The 13901-nt window shown below is 40.8% G+C and overlaps 1 protein-coding gene across 1 annotated transcript; it reads left to right on the top strand.

Moving 5' to 3' along the window:
- The first annotated feature begins 1083 nt into the window (after window positions 1-1083).
- Window positions 1084-6104, top strand: NFKBIA (NFKB inhibitor alpha). Its single transcript, XM_015819082.1, has 6 exons — window positions 1084-1413; window positions 2559-2667; window positions 3546-3756; window positions 4229-4317; window positions 4427-4687; window positions 5539-6104. Exons 1-6 carry the CDS (start codon window positions 1160-1162, stop codon window positions 5584-5586), a joined length of 972 nt encoding a protein of 323 aa, XP_015674568.1. The 5' UTR covers window positions 1084-1159; the 3' UTR covers window positions 5587-6104.
- The last annotated feature ends 7797 nt before the right edge of the window (window positions 6105-13901 follow it).

Here is a 13901-nt window from a genome sequence, read left to right as displayed (position 1 = left end):
AAGAAATGGTGTTTTAGTCAACTCCACTAGGTGGCACTGCAGACATTTTAAATTGAGATCAGCTGTCTTCCCTCGGGCAGAAAAGGAGCCCCCCTTTCTCTTCAAAGATCGCCCAGAAAAACTGGGCATTTCGCAGGGCTAAAATCGCAAAAGGCAAGCCAGCAGCTGACGGACCCAGGCTCCCTTCAAATGCACTTCTAACCTTTTAGGGTTTGGGGGGTGTAGTTAAGGAGGGTGGCTTTGCGTTCCCAAATGCATGTCACTTTTCTTCACACCTATGGTTGTTGGTTTTTTTCCCGCAAAACACGTTCTTCTTGTTGCATTTTGTACTGCAAAATAATACGAAGCTCCGGGGCAAGTCCTGGAAACAACTGCAGGTAATGCCTTCAATGCCTTGCAACAGTTAAAAAGACCAAGGAAGCCGCGAACATTTAGCAACTTTCAAACATGAGCAAAAATTGCTATGTGCAAACGAAGAAAAACTGCAGTGCTTTCCGTTGCCAAGGAAAAGTTGAGGTGCTGCCCCAAATGTACGGCTTAAGATTCCCCTTCCTTCCCCTGCAAGAACGCCTTTGCAATGCAAAGGAATTTCCCCCACGTTTCGCCCTGCGAGAGAGTCCCAGCAACTTTTCCAAACTGAAAAGAAATTACAGTCGAATGGGGGGGGGAGTGGAATTCCCAAAGACGGGGGGGGGAGTGGAATTCCCAAAGACGGGGGTTTGGGAAATGGCAAGCTTTTGCTTACCCTCAATCCATGCAAATCCGCAAGGAATTGCACAGAGGAAAGGCAAGCGCAAGGTGCGGAACGGCCTTAATCACGTCGGGTTGTACAGTCGAAAGAACTTTCCCTTCTGTAGAAAAAAAAAAGGAGAAAAAAAAAATATCCAGAGAATGACTGAGGGAGGGAATTCCTCAGCCAGGGCACCCTTTGCTCCTCCACAGCAGCCTTCAAGCAGGACCAGACTAGTTGAAACCTCGCCTTCTACTTGGCTGGGAAATTCCCAGCCGCCCAGGCTCCGCCCCGCAAAAAAAATCCCCTTTGCTGAAGCTCTATAGGCGAGCGCTGCCGCCCGCCCGCCAGAATCTCCGAAGAGTTTGCAACTAGTTGAAGCGGAGAGCGAGCGCCGGACTCAGCGTTTGCGCGCACTCGCAGAAGGTCATGCTGAGTCCCAGTACTTTGGATTACCCCATGGATTTTACGATGGACGTGCACCCCCGGGAAATGCTGAAGAAGGACAGGCAGCTCAGCCTGATCCAGGACGACAGGCACGACAGCGGCTTAGGCTCCATGAAGGACGATGAGTACGAAAATCTCGTCCGGGAATTGGAAGATATTCGAATCCAGCCTATGGAGGCCGACGCGGACCACTTAACCCAGACTTGGAAACAGCAAGGGACTGAAGATGGAGACACGTAAGTCTTGGGATGCCGGTTCCAAATGCGGGCGCGGGGGTAGGTTGAAAGCGAGCCCTCTTCTCTCGGTTCAGGTTGTTGGCTACGGCAAAAAGTACATTCCGTGAATGTCACACTTGACGTTCGCAAACCTCATCCTGCCTTGGTGGGGGAGGGAGAAAGTTAAATGGAAAATAGGGCGTAAAGATGGACTTCTGAGTGGCCCTGGGCGAGCTTCTGCCGCGGTTCAAGCGGTTCCACGTTGCCTTTCAGTATTTCTTTGATCTTCCTCGCCACCCCCCCCAATTCAGAATTCAAATTCCATTTTAGAAGTATAGCAGAAGGGAGAAAAATGACCAAGGAAAGGGTGGCCGAGGGGGATCGAGGGAGATTTGTAAACCACGGGCAGGCCCTTTTGCATTCGTAGACGGGCAGATGAAATGGGGCTTAAGTGCTTGGATCCCTTGAGAATATGTATTTACACCGTGGTGAGAAACGGATGTTGGCGTAATTGTTTCGTTCAAAAAATTACGGCTGGTGGTTTCGGAAGAGGGGCATCCGAGTAGCTGAGCGCCGGCGCCTTTAATTTAAAAAATAAAAATAAAATTCAAACCTAAGTTGACATCCGACCCATGTAATCTGAATCACCTTTTTTTTGGTTTCCTGTCATTGCGTCGGGATTGGGAAGTGAGTTGGGAATTTCCGCGTTGATCCCTAGAAACGAACGAAGGAAGCCGAGGGGCGTTTGGGAAGAATGATTCCTTTGATGCCCCTCCTTTTGGTTAGCTAAAAAAAAAAAATCCCGGGGTTTTTTGCGAAACTGGGTTTTCCCCTCCCACGTCGCTTGCTTGTACTTGGCTGGTGACCAGGTTGTGGAACTTGGTGTACTAGCGGTGAGAGGGAGGAGCCAGCACGAAGGCGCCGGGCGGGGTTGCTGGGTGAAGTGCGCTGGAAAGTCCCTGGCGCCTTGCCCGGAACACTCAGCTTCTCCACGGAAAATACCAGGCTGCAGCAATGCGCGGCCCTGAAAAACCCAGGCTTTCGAAATCGCCTTCTTTCCCCTGTGACTCCAGCAGGCACCTTGTCCACGTGATAAAGAGCACTCGCTTATTCTGGAATTTTTGGGGGCTCATCATTGGGTTTTTCCCACTGTTTTCCTCTTGCAGATTTCTCCATCTGGCTATTATTCATGAAGAAAAATCCTTAAGTTTGGAAATCATTCACCAAGCGGGACGGGATAAGGCTTTTTTGAATTTCCAGAACAACCTCAATCAGGTACCTTCTTCGTTTTATTTTTCGTTTTCACTTGAAGCCTGCAAGGGGTCGGACATGGTGCTGTAGACATCATGGAGACAATTTCAAATAAACTTTTAAAACAATAGATGAAAGAAAGTTACAGTAAGAGAACATTGTAAAAAAGTATAAATACAAAATTACATACAGAAATAGCTTCATTAGTGTCAAAGAGCAAATATTTTTTTCTTAAACTTGTTTGTCCATTGCCAAGAATATTTTATGCTAAGAATATTTAAGGATTCTTGGATTTCACTACACTGAGTTAAGAGTGGCTTTCCATGGTTGGTGGCAAAAATGGTTATTGGCCCAAAGGCTCCAGCTTTGCACACTAGTCTCATATTTTCACAAGCATTTAGAAAGAAAGGCTTTCAAAAGTAAGGAGGTATTCTTAGTTTGTGTGTTGAGAGAGCCACAAAAGGTGCTTTACTTAAGGCTTCTCAAAATGCTGGAGAATGCATTCCAAGACAAAAACAAAACATTGAGAAACGTTTTAGGTCCTCTTTCAGCCTTGCAAGTTCACTGGAAGACTTTAGCCAATCACTGTTTCCCAACTTAACCTATTTTACAAAATTTTCTGAGAAAAAGTGCAAGAGTAACATGCACAGTGCCTTCACTTCCTGGAGAAAAGAGTCTGTAAATCTAATGAATAAAATAAAATTGTATTTTTTAAAAAGACTTCTTTAAAACTGCTGATCCTGAACATGCACGTGTACACACACACACATACACAGAGAGAGAGAGAGAGAGAGAGCAGGAATCACTAACTGAAATAAATGAAGGGCTGTATGGCAATATGTATAGCAAAGAGATTGTGTTTTTCTAGCAGATTGCCTTACTTTGTCACTTATACTTTGTAGACTCCACTTCATTTGGCGGCAATCACTGATCAGCCTGAAATTGCAGAGTCTCTTCTGAAAGCAGGATGTGATGCAGAAATCAGAGATTTCCGAGGAAACACGCCACTCCACATTGCTTGTGAACAAGGGTCCCTCAGAGGAGTTAATGTTCTTATACAGTATTGCCAGAAGCTTCAGCTCCATTCTCTCCTACAGTCAGCAAACTACAGCGGTAAGTGCAAACATTGGCTGGATGGCTCCACTGCAGCATTGCTGACCTTGGCATCATATTGTTGCCTTTTGATTCGCAGTGTTGGCTTACATTCTCTTTGAAAGTTATTGTAAAGTAAGAAGTGCATGGTTTCTTTTGCCTCTGTACAGTGGCATTCCCCAAAATGAGTTCCCTTTAGATTGTTGAGATCACAGTCTGTGCTAGTTGAAAATTCTGAGAATTCCCCTGTGGGACAGGTTTATGGGAAGTATTACATGTGCAAATGAAGTTTTCTTTTTGGGAATAATAGTATTCAAAGACCAACTGATAATTAAGCCTAACACATCAAACTACTTCATTTAGACAAGCTATGCTAAATAACGAATAGAATATTATAATATGTATGATTTTCAAAATTACAGCCAATATTTTGGAGCAATTCCTTATCAGAGGAAATAATCATGTTTTTCTCTCACCTGTGCTTATTTAACAGGTCACACCTGTCTCCACCTGGCTTCTATTCAAGGATACCTGGCCATTGTAGAACGTCTTCTGTCCTTGGGAGCAGATGTCAATGCTCAGGTAGGTTTCTATCCAGGCAAAATAAGCAGACCGCCTCGTTATTTTGAAAGTAACTCTGATGCCTTTTCCATTGCTAACTAAATGTTCCCTTTTGTTTTTCACTAAACAGGAGCCATGCAATGGTAGAACTGCCTTGCACTTGGCTGTAGATTTGCAGAATGAAGGACTGGTGTCCCTTTTGTTGAAGCACGGAGCAGATGTGAACAAAGTAACCTACCAGGGCTATTCTCCATACCAGCTTACATGGGGAAGAAATAACTCCTCCATACAGGAACAGTTGAGACAATTTACCACACTGGATTTGCAGATGCTACCAGAAAGTGAAGATGAAGAAAGCTGTGAATCAGAATTGGAATATACAGAAGATGAAGTAAGTTGTGGTTCTTTCTGTGCAGCTAGAATTACACTATAATTTTCATATATTTTTCCTATGAGACAAGAAGTATGAAAATGTATTGTCCATTAATAGATTATAATTGCCTTCAGTTCCTTAAATCATTTTACTAGTCAATTAAATTATTTACAGTCATCTGCAAAATAAACCTTTGGATACAGAAAGATGTAGAAAAGTTTCTGATTCAGTGCACTTGCATCAAGCAAATTGCTGTACTAAGTTGCTTTTTTAAATGCACATAAGTAAGACATTGATAAAAATACATAGCTAGTGACTCCCCAAAAGGTACTTATGAGACAGATTTGAAGTTATGCATGCATGCACACAAACCTACGGAGGGTCCTATGTTCACATTTGGGCACTCAGCAATCTGGGGCTTAAATTCCGGTAAACGTCGTAGTACACAGGTATTAAATGTAAAAAAAAGACATAAACGAAACTAAAGGTCGTTTGTTATGGGTAACGTCTGTTACCCAAACGAATTGTTGACGACGTTTTTAGTCCGTGTCTTTGTACTAAAATACTGGTCGTGTTGAATTGCTAACATTAAGGTCCAAGTTAATGACAACATTGTCAAGGACTACCAAGTAGTTGTGTGTTAACCCCCCCAAAACAGAGCAGAGCTTCTTGACTGTTTCAGTCACTGTTACCCTTAGATTTTTGGAAATCAGATTGATGTAAAATATGATGCTAACTTTCTTGCGAGTATTCAGTAAAAATTAATGGTGCATTGATTTGTGCAGTGTGGAAGAAGCATTTACTAAAAATATAGACCTATATTTAAAGGAATCCATAAACTGACTTTTTTTTTAATTTCCCTTGTCTAGCTTCTCTATGATGACTGCATTATTGGCGGACAGCACGTGTCTTGTTAGAAGAGGAGAATTGATGAAAGATGACAAGTACAAGCATGTGAACAGTTACAGAACTACTGCAATCGCCGGCCGCGTAGAAAAGAACATTGTGAAAACAGCAAGATGCCAAAAGTGGCTGAGTTCAGATACCCGTGTGTGAGATTGGTAGTGTAACAGTAGATATCGACAATGGTCTCATTTACGTCAGAGAAGAAGAATTGAGAACTGTAGAGTCTACCTACGTTTTCACTGTACGCTCTGCAACAGGACTGGCTAGATCCATCATCTCTTGTGCCTTTTGGGAAGACATTCCATATGTGTTTGCTTGACTGATAACCTGTTCCAAGGACTGAGTAGGAGCTCTTTGTTATGCATAGAAGAAGAAGAATTTTGGCAATCCTCAGACTGATTGCTTGTCCATCTACTAGAAGGATAGGGATGTCATAGAGGCTGTCTACTGGAAGCCCTATGCTTTGTAATATGTATATCATGTATACTTTGTAAATTTTGTGAATAGTTTTCTTACTTGTGAGATGTATATTTATTAAAAAAATGAAAAATGACCTGGTTCTTGTGACATGATGCTGTTGCTGAAAAAGAATTCACTTCAAATGAAATCAAGCAGCTGATGAAACTCAGTTCATTTCTGCATACTATTTCTCTATAGAAGATTTAAGAAAAGATATAAGAGTCCCTGCAGAATTTATGATGTTTCAGGCTTAGGGTTGGTGCTCATCTCTATTTCAAGGCCATTGAAGCGCTGTCTGAAGACATTTCCATGGTCATGTGGCTTGCACAACAGCGCTGTTACCTTCCCATTGAAGTACCTATCTACTCACATTGCTAGATTGGCAGGGGTTGGGGTGAGGACAGGAGCTCATCCCTTTGTCTGATGCTCAGGTCTCCAACCTGCATTGCCGGCTTTTCAGACAACAAGCCCAGTATTTTAACTCGTTATTACACCTCCTATTTCCCTATAGAAGGGAGTCAGATAATTATTCTAGGTACAAATTGGAAGAGGGACTGGTCACTGAATACAGGTAGTTCTTGACTTGCAACTGGTCACTTAGTGACCAAAATTAAGACGGACCTCCCCCAAAGCTACTTACCCAGTTCAGATGGCAGCCCCCCCCCCGATCACGTGAAGTTGGGTATTCAACAATTGGCCTGCATTTACAGCAGTGGTTCTCAACCTTTTTAATGCCGTGACCCCCAACCGGTCGTAAGTCGAGGACTAAACCGGTCGTAAGTCGAGGACTACCCAACCGGTCATAAGTCGAGGACTTTCCCTGCCCGGGAGCACCGCGCATGCGTGGTTCCGCCCCCTGCTCCGGCCGAGGCGTAGCTGGCAAGTGGCAGAGTCGGAGCAGGCCGACCACCAGCTGGCCCAGCCCAAGGGAGGTAAGGCACCCACCGGAAAAGGGGGAAAAATGGACAAAAAAAATGGCGGACAGCCTTGCTTGGCGACCCCCGTGAAATAGTCGATCGACCCCAAATGGGGTCGCGACCCATAGGTTGAGAACTGCTGATTTACAGCGATTTGTAGTGCCCTACAATCACATGACTATTTTACAACATTTTTGTGGAAAACGTATTTCCAGTTTTCAGCAAAAGCAACCCATTGTGAACAATGGGCCCACTTAATGACCATCGCAAAAAAAGGTAAAATCTGGTTGAGTTATGCACTTTACAACTATCATGACGTAATGACCATAACGGGCAGGCTCCATTACAGTTTAGGTCAAAGACAACCTGTAGCCCTCAATGACTAGTCACTTAGGAACCATTCAACCAACCTCCCCAGAGCTGCTTATGACCCATTTTTGAATTTACGACAGTTGCACGCAGTACATGATCATGTTTTGGGCACGTGGCAACAGGCTTACATTTACAGCAGGGGTGTCAAACTGCCAGCCCGCAGTCTGGATGTATCATGGCGAAACTGCGCCCACCTTATTGCCGGGAATGGAAAAAAAGTCGCAACACGTCGTAACACGTCACGTGACGTTGGGAGTTTGACACCCTTGATTTACAGTATGGCTGTTGGCAATGTCCTGTGGTCACAGGACCACAATTTTCAGTATTTTTTGTCAGTTTCTGGAGTTTACTTCCGTTTTCCAGCAAAATAATGCCATTGGTGAAAATGGGACCATTTAATGACCACTGCAAAAAGGTCAGATATGGTCATGTGACCCATTTAACAACCACCATGGTGTGGGACTGTAATCCTAGGCTCAATTACAGTCATATGTCAAAGACTACCTGTATACAATCATTTCTTCACTTCCTAGCACACCTTGGGCAGCTTAAAAATGTATTGAGAACACTCAAGAGTTCCTTTGAAAATAATTTTCAAATAATTATTATTTCAAATAATACAAATAATTACTTGCTATTATTCCACAATGAATTAAGATTTCTTAGCATCTTTCCAATAATGTTTTAAATTATTACTCCTTTATAAGAAACATGCTTATGCTTTAGTAGAATTGGTGGGGATGTTTAAATCTGATGAATGAAGAATACTTTTGGTAGGGTTGATCAACCTTCATGTATTGATTTATAGACGTAGTTTTTTAGGTCGGTGTTTCTTGATGTTTTATATTTTAGGTATCACCAGAGACGCTAGAGAAATGATAGTCCCACTTTTTTCTGAGTTTATTTACTGTTGCAACAACTGTCAGAGACAATTGAGTCACATCTGCAATAACATGTTCTGACCCAGACAATGAATTCAATTTTCAATTAATAGCATTCCAGTTTTTCTGATGGCCTTGGTATTCAGTGGACAGTTTTCTTAGAGTGCCAGATGAAAGTGGGAGAGAACATTTATTGGTTCCTTCCACAACTATTAGGAATCCCACTCCCACTGTACCTTCTGAATGATTCTTCGTGCCTGGAACAGATCAGATTGATGGAAAATTAATAATTTAAGGAACAGGTTAGATTTTAAAAATAGCTGTTCAACAGCAGTATTCTTCTGCTGACTTATAAAGGTTTCACGCATAGAAGAATTTGTCTGGATCATGTTCAAATTTCATTTTGCCATCTAGAGTAGCCCAAGGCGAGATAGATGGAAAATCAATTTGACAAATAAAATTTTCATCAATTTAATGGCCACGAACAGTAACAAAATTGTAAAACAGTTTACTCTCCCTTTAACTACTCTGCTGCTAAAACTTGCATAGGTGCCACAAGTATTGGCTAAAAATATTTTAGGTGTCAGGAGGTTAATGGAGAGACTGATCATCATTAGAATTTCCAAAGATTAGATAAGAGTCAGTCACCAGGCAGGACCCTTGTGTAGTTCAAGCTAATGCCCTTGACAAATGGCCAGACTAGGAGAGGATTCTCCCCCTATGGCCTTAATCCTATGTCGATGGTATAGTTCAGGGCTTTTCAACCCTTTCACCCATTGTACCACTTTTTAGGATAGGGCAATATCCGAGTACTACGTCGCCTAGCAAGGTGTCAAAAACTTGATGACCCCCCCCAAAAGGAAAAAAGTGATAAAGTACAGGTAGTCCTCGACTTACAACAGTTCACTTAGTGACTGTTCAAAGTTACAATGGCACTGAAAAAAGTGCCCCCCAAAGCACAGCCGAGCAAGACACTTGCCTGCCTGCCCAGCGGCGCTCTCATTCCCCTCCCCCGCTACCACTTTTCTAGGATGGTCGTGTACCATCTGCCAGGTGCCAATGTAGGTGTCCACCATGGGCATGGTGACCAACTTTTCGGGACAAGTATCGTTCGTAATTCTTAACGTGGGTCTTTGTCTCGTTCATGTCGATATAATTGTTCTTATCACGCTTTATATATTAGGATTCTCCACTTAACAACCCAAGATTAACATGAGTCTCGAACAAAAAGAACGTCTAAAAGTAATGGTCGAATCCGTTGTACAAAAAATAGACACTCTACCCTTGGCATTCTGATCCAATTAAAATTTCTGATAACTTTTCAAATATAACCCAGTAATATGTTGCAGTGGCTCTGTTGAGACATAATGAAGGGACCATTACAGTGGCTGGGTCATTTTCAGGATAAAGTACAACAATCACACTAACTTCAACTGTAGAAACATATTTAGCCTCCTCTAAAACCAGGATATATGCCTTCAGGGCTGAATCTGCACAACTAAACTATTGCTCCCTGATCTGCATGTGGCACCATCAGGTTCTCCAATACTGAATAAATAAAAATGTTTGCACATTATATTAGTCATATTGAGCTATAAAACATATGCTGTCTGAATATAATGTGTGAATCAAATAAGAGTACTCATGTAGCTGTTTAGGCTAAGCAACCAAGTTGACTGTGATACCTATATCCAGTCATGCTAACATGCAAATGATCAAGAGGTCCAGTGAAAAAAAAGTGGACTTCAATTAAATAAAAAGAACCAAACTAATGACAAAAGGAACAATAACCAGCTTTAGAAATGAAAGTGAAGACACTGAAGAAGTGGATAGCTTTTGCCTTTTAAAACCAACTGTCAATAGTTAAGGAACTAGCAGTCAAGAACTACACTGCAGACTTGGCACTTGGCAGTTTAGCACTAAAGGCTTTGAAGAAGATAGCAAAATGCCACAAAGATCAGAATCACGCAGACATTTTTTTTCCTGTGACTCTCTAAGGAAGTGGAAGATAGATTTTGAAAAAGCAAGGCAGAAAAAATATTGATGCTTCTGAACTCTGGTGTTGGAAAAGACTCTTGAGATTACCATAGATAGCTAAGAAAACAAATAAATGGATCACAGAGCAAATCAATTTAGTTCTCACCTGAAGCACAAAACTATAATATGTATAAAGTATACATTTGCCCTATATTGCCTTTTTATAGTTCTGAGCAAGGTACTTGAACCTTAGCCATCATAGTTTTGAAAGAAGGAAACTCAAATCAGAAGATTTAAGTCCTTGCTGCCTTGCATTCGAAGTTGCTTCTTTGGAAATTATTACAGATGGTGTCATACTGAGTCAGGGTTATTCCCATTCCTTCCATACATTTGTCAGCATGATCAAAGGTCATGCTTTAAAACTTCCTGGTAGTATGAAAAAAATGTGGTATTCATAATGTGCTTGTCAGTCTTAGAAAATGAAAACCCTGCACTTTTATTTTATAAAGAGTTAACTGTTTCACTATTGCATAAATGAGCTTATTTTTGCAAGTACCATTCATGTTTAACTGGATATTTAAGGTTTTGCAAAGTGTATTGATTTATGTTTATTGACTGGAAGAAAGTGTCATTGGATGAGCATATAAAGGAAAATGGGTTAAGCATATTATGCTAACACTTCCAGAAAAACCTGCAGAAAAAGTTACTTGAATAATTTTCAAAAAATTGTAACTGGTAGGTGTTTTTTCCTTAAAAAATAAAATCAGGGAACTTGTAATTAATCATATGCACCTATCAAACACCCTGTTTATCTCACCGTAAAATCATGTCCCTTTCATACATAGTTTCTGCATAACCTAAGATACATATTCAAAGATGTTAGACGTAAAAATTGTTTTTAAAAACTATATATTATCAAAAATTAAGATTCATCTGCAGATAACCATCTCTAGATGTCATTCATAATGAAATGAAAATGAGCTATTCTGAAAATTATCCAAACACCACAAAAGCAATTTATGAAGTACCTGAATTTTTTTAATGATTTCATAAGCCCTACATGAGCAATATTAAGAAAGGAGAGGGACTTAAAGATTTGGAATCTGGATTATTTCCTCATTCTACTTCTGAATAACCTTTTTCTTATTCAATAATTATCTCATAAATAACTTTCAACTACGGTCAAGAACCTAATAAGCAAAGCTGGATTATTTGTTCTGGGCACCTCTGACTGATACGATTGTTTTGATTTGATAGGAAAGCTTTTAATATCATTTGAAATATGTCATCACTATTCAAAGGAGAAAGAATATAATTTTGGTGGGCTGCCCTCCTCTTAGAACAGGTATAAACCCAACTATTTTATAAATTTTATAAATTAATTTTATAAATTCCCAACATGGTCATCAGCATTAACCATGCTGACTCCACTGCTGAAAACATAGCTGGACTCCCACAGGTTCTCCATATATAAATCTCTATGCATAAGAAATAGATTCGGAGACACACATTGTCGTTACCACAACATTGTTCTCAATCATAGTCCCACGTGAGGGATGATTGTGTAGTAACAAGCCTCTTCTAGTCATTGGGCTAGTATGCACTTTCAAAGCTGGGTTGAAACAGTCATGCATTGTTTGGGGACTCATTATGGACAAGAGGAATGACCAACTGAAAACAATTGCCTTTTATTTAGAGGTGGTGGTGTGTCAACTAGTTGATGGACTTTGCCTGTCCCTGTTCCTTCTCCTCTCATACAGAGTTACATACTTTAAGAATATAAAAGTCTCATGTTTCTCCCCATTGAAAGTAGGTGTTTCACAGGGTTAATATTAATTCTACTTAAATTATTTGGACCTTCTGCCACTTATTTTATCTCCTATGGCAGTCAGTATCACATAGCTACTGAACAAACTCAGTCTTCAGTAGGCCTTGTCTTCTTCTCCCAAGTTATTTACACTAGTATCTCATGATCAGAGACAGTCTAGTAAGTTGGAGGACAGCCATTTTCAACAGTGGTGGCAAAGAAAGCTGGGTGGATGGCACTTATCGTTTTTAGTTAAAGCCGACAAAAAGAAAGGGGAAAGTTCATAGTGACCAAACAAGAGCTTATGCTACTAGAAATGTAAGAGGGATATTATCTATTCCTCTTCTATTGAGTGAAAGCTGAGTGGGTATGGTAGACATGTGTACAATGCAGAGAAACAGTGTGCTTAGAAAAATCCCATTTCTTTAGGGTTTTCTAGAACTGTGATTCAGCAACAGTAAGAGCAGGGTAATCTTCCAATCAACTTCTCTTACCTATTCAGATAAACATTTTTGATTAGAGGGCTTACTACAGCCCCAGCTCAGTTGTCTACATAAGGTTTGTTTAGCTCCCAAAAGATGATTGATTGGAACATTTATATAATATGTTAATCCCCCTTTGGCCTGGTTAAACATCTGGTCATAACCAAATTCTTCTGTGCCTGATCTTAGTGCAAATGTGGAGGAGAGAAAATACTTCGGCAAAAGTCTTTCCCAACCCAATGTCTTCCTAATATCTTGGTTTATATTTTGTACAGTTCCAGCCAGCATGGCCATAATGATAGCAACTGGAAGTTATATTCAACCCATTGGAGTGGCAGGCTGGGAAGGCTGTTTTAGGAAAATATAATAATAAGAGTAATAATAAAACAAATTGTGGCATTTTCCATTCCTACTAGCACCTGAAAATGCATGGTTTATACTTGCTATGACTGAAGTGGCCCCCCAAATCCCATTAATATGGAAAGTTAAACAGGAAGTAGGCAGATAAAATCAGCTGCTTAAGATAGGGGGAAATCCCCTCAGCCATCTGCTCAAAGTTCAGCCTAATAAATAATCTTATCCAACTGCAGCCATGCTTGCTCTGAGGCAGAGCTGTGTGGCATCCCATTCAGACAACCCAAATTCACCGTTGCAGGCACAGGCAGTAGTTATCATGAGTTTCCTGTTCCGATGACAGCAGCATTTTGTCTCCCTGCATGGTTTCTCTCCATGATAAGAAAATTTTGTGGAATTATTCCCCCAAAGTGTGAAAGAGTTGAAAAGGATGAATTAGCTCTGTAACTGCATAGATATGGAGAATTTTATTTGGACCCTGACTTACCAGTCTAGGAATCTTAAGGCTCAACTAATGCCTTTCTGTCTCTCCATGATCCTTCAAAATCTCACTTCCATGTGTTATCAGGGAAACTTACAAAATACACTTACTCATGTGCGCGCGCGCGCACACACACACACACACACACACAGACACCAATATCTGTCTAAACAAAATACAAAACTGTTCTTTTTAGAGGTATCAACAAGATGAATATTCATCCATTCATCCATCAATTCATTCGTTCATTGTATTTAATTTCCATTTTTTACCATGTTATGTTTCTTCATTGTTTAATAGCCTAGTATTTAACTAATACATCTTAGAAAAATGTAGCCTCCTATTTTCAAGAAGGATATGGATATTCTGGATGACAGATGGAGTCTGGTGACAGTAGAGGAAACAAGTGAAGTACTGTATATAGCAAAATCGTGGAGTGGCAGGACATTTTTTTTTTTTTAAATCCAAATTGGCAATGCTTTGCCTGCTGGGCAATTTTGTTCAAAGCTGAAAAAAGAGGAATAATTCATAGTTGGCAGTGTGTACTGGCTATAGCTGATGAAAGGGAAGGTGAACCCAATTACAAGGGAGTTGAA

This window comes from Protobothrops mucrosquamatus, unplaced genomic scaffold (genome assembly GCF_001527695.2).
Source record: "Protobothrops mucrosquamatus isolate PMUCROS unplaced genomic scaffold, P.Mucros_1.0 scaffold858, whole genome shotgun sequence".
NCBI classification, from domain to species: Eukaryota; Metazoa; Chordata; class Lepidosauria; order Squamata; family Viperidae; genus Protobothrops; species Protobothrops mucrosquamatus.
This window is presented reverse-complemented; position numbering and strand designations above follow the sequence as displayed.

Coding starts and splice junctions, on each gene's coding strand:
- NFKBIA (XM_015819082.1), top strand. CDS start 1,160: ATGCTGAGTCCCAGTACTTTGGATTACCCCATGGATTTTACGATGGAC. Junction 2,668..3,545: donor TCCAGAACAACCTCAATCAG/GTACCTTCTTCG, acceptor TATACTTTGTAG/ACTCCACTTCATTTGGCGGC. Junction 3,757..4,228: donor ACAGTCAGCAAACTACAGCG/GTAAGTGCAAAC, acceptor CTTATTTAACAG/GTCACACCTGTCTCCACCTG.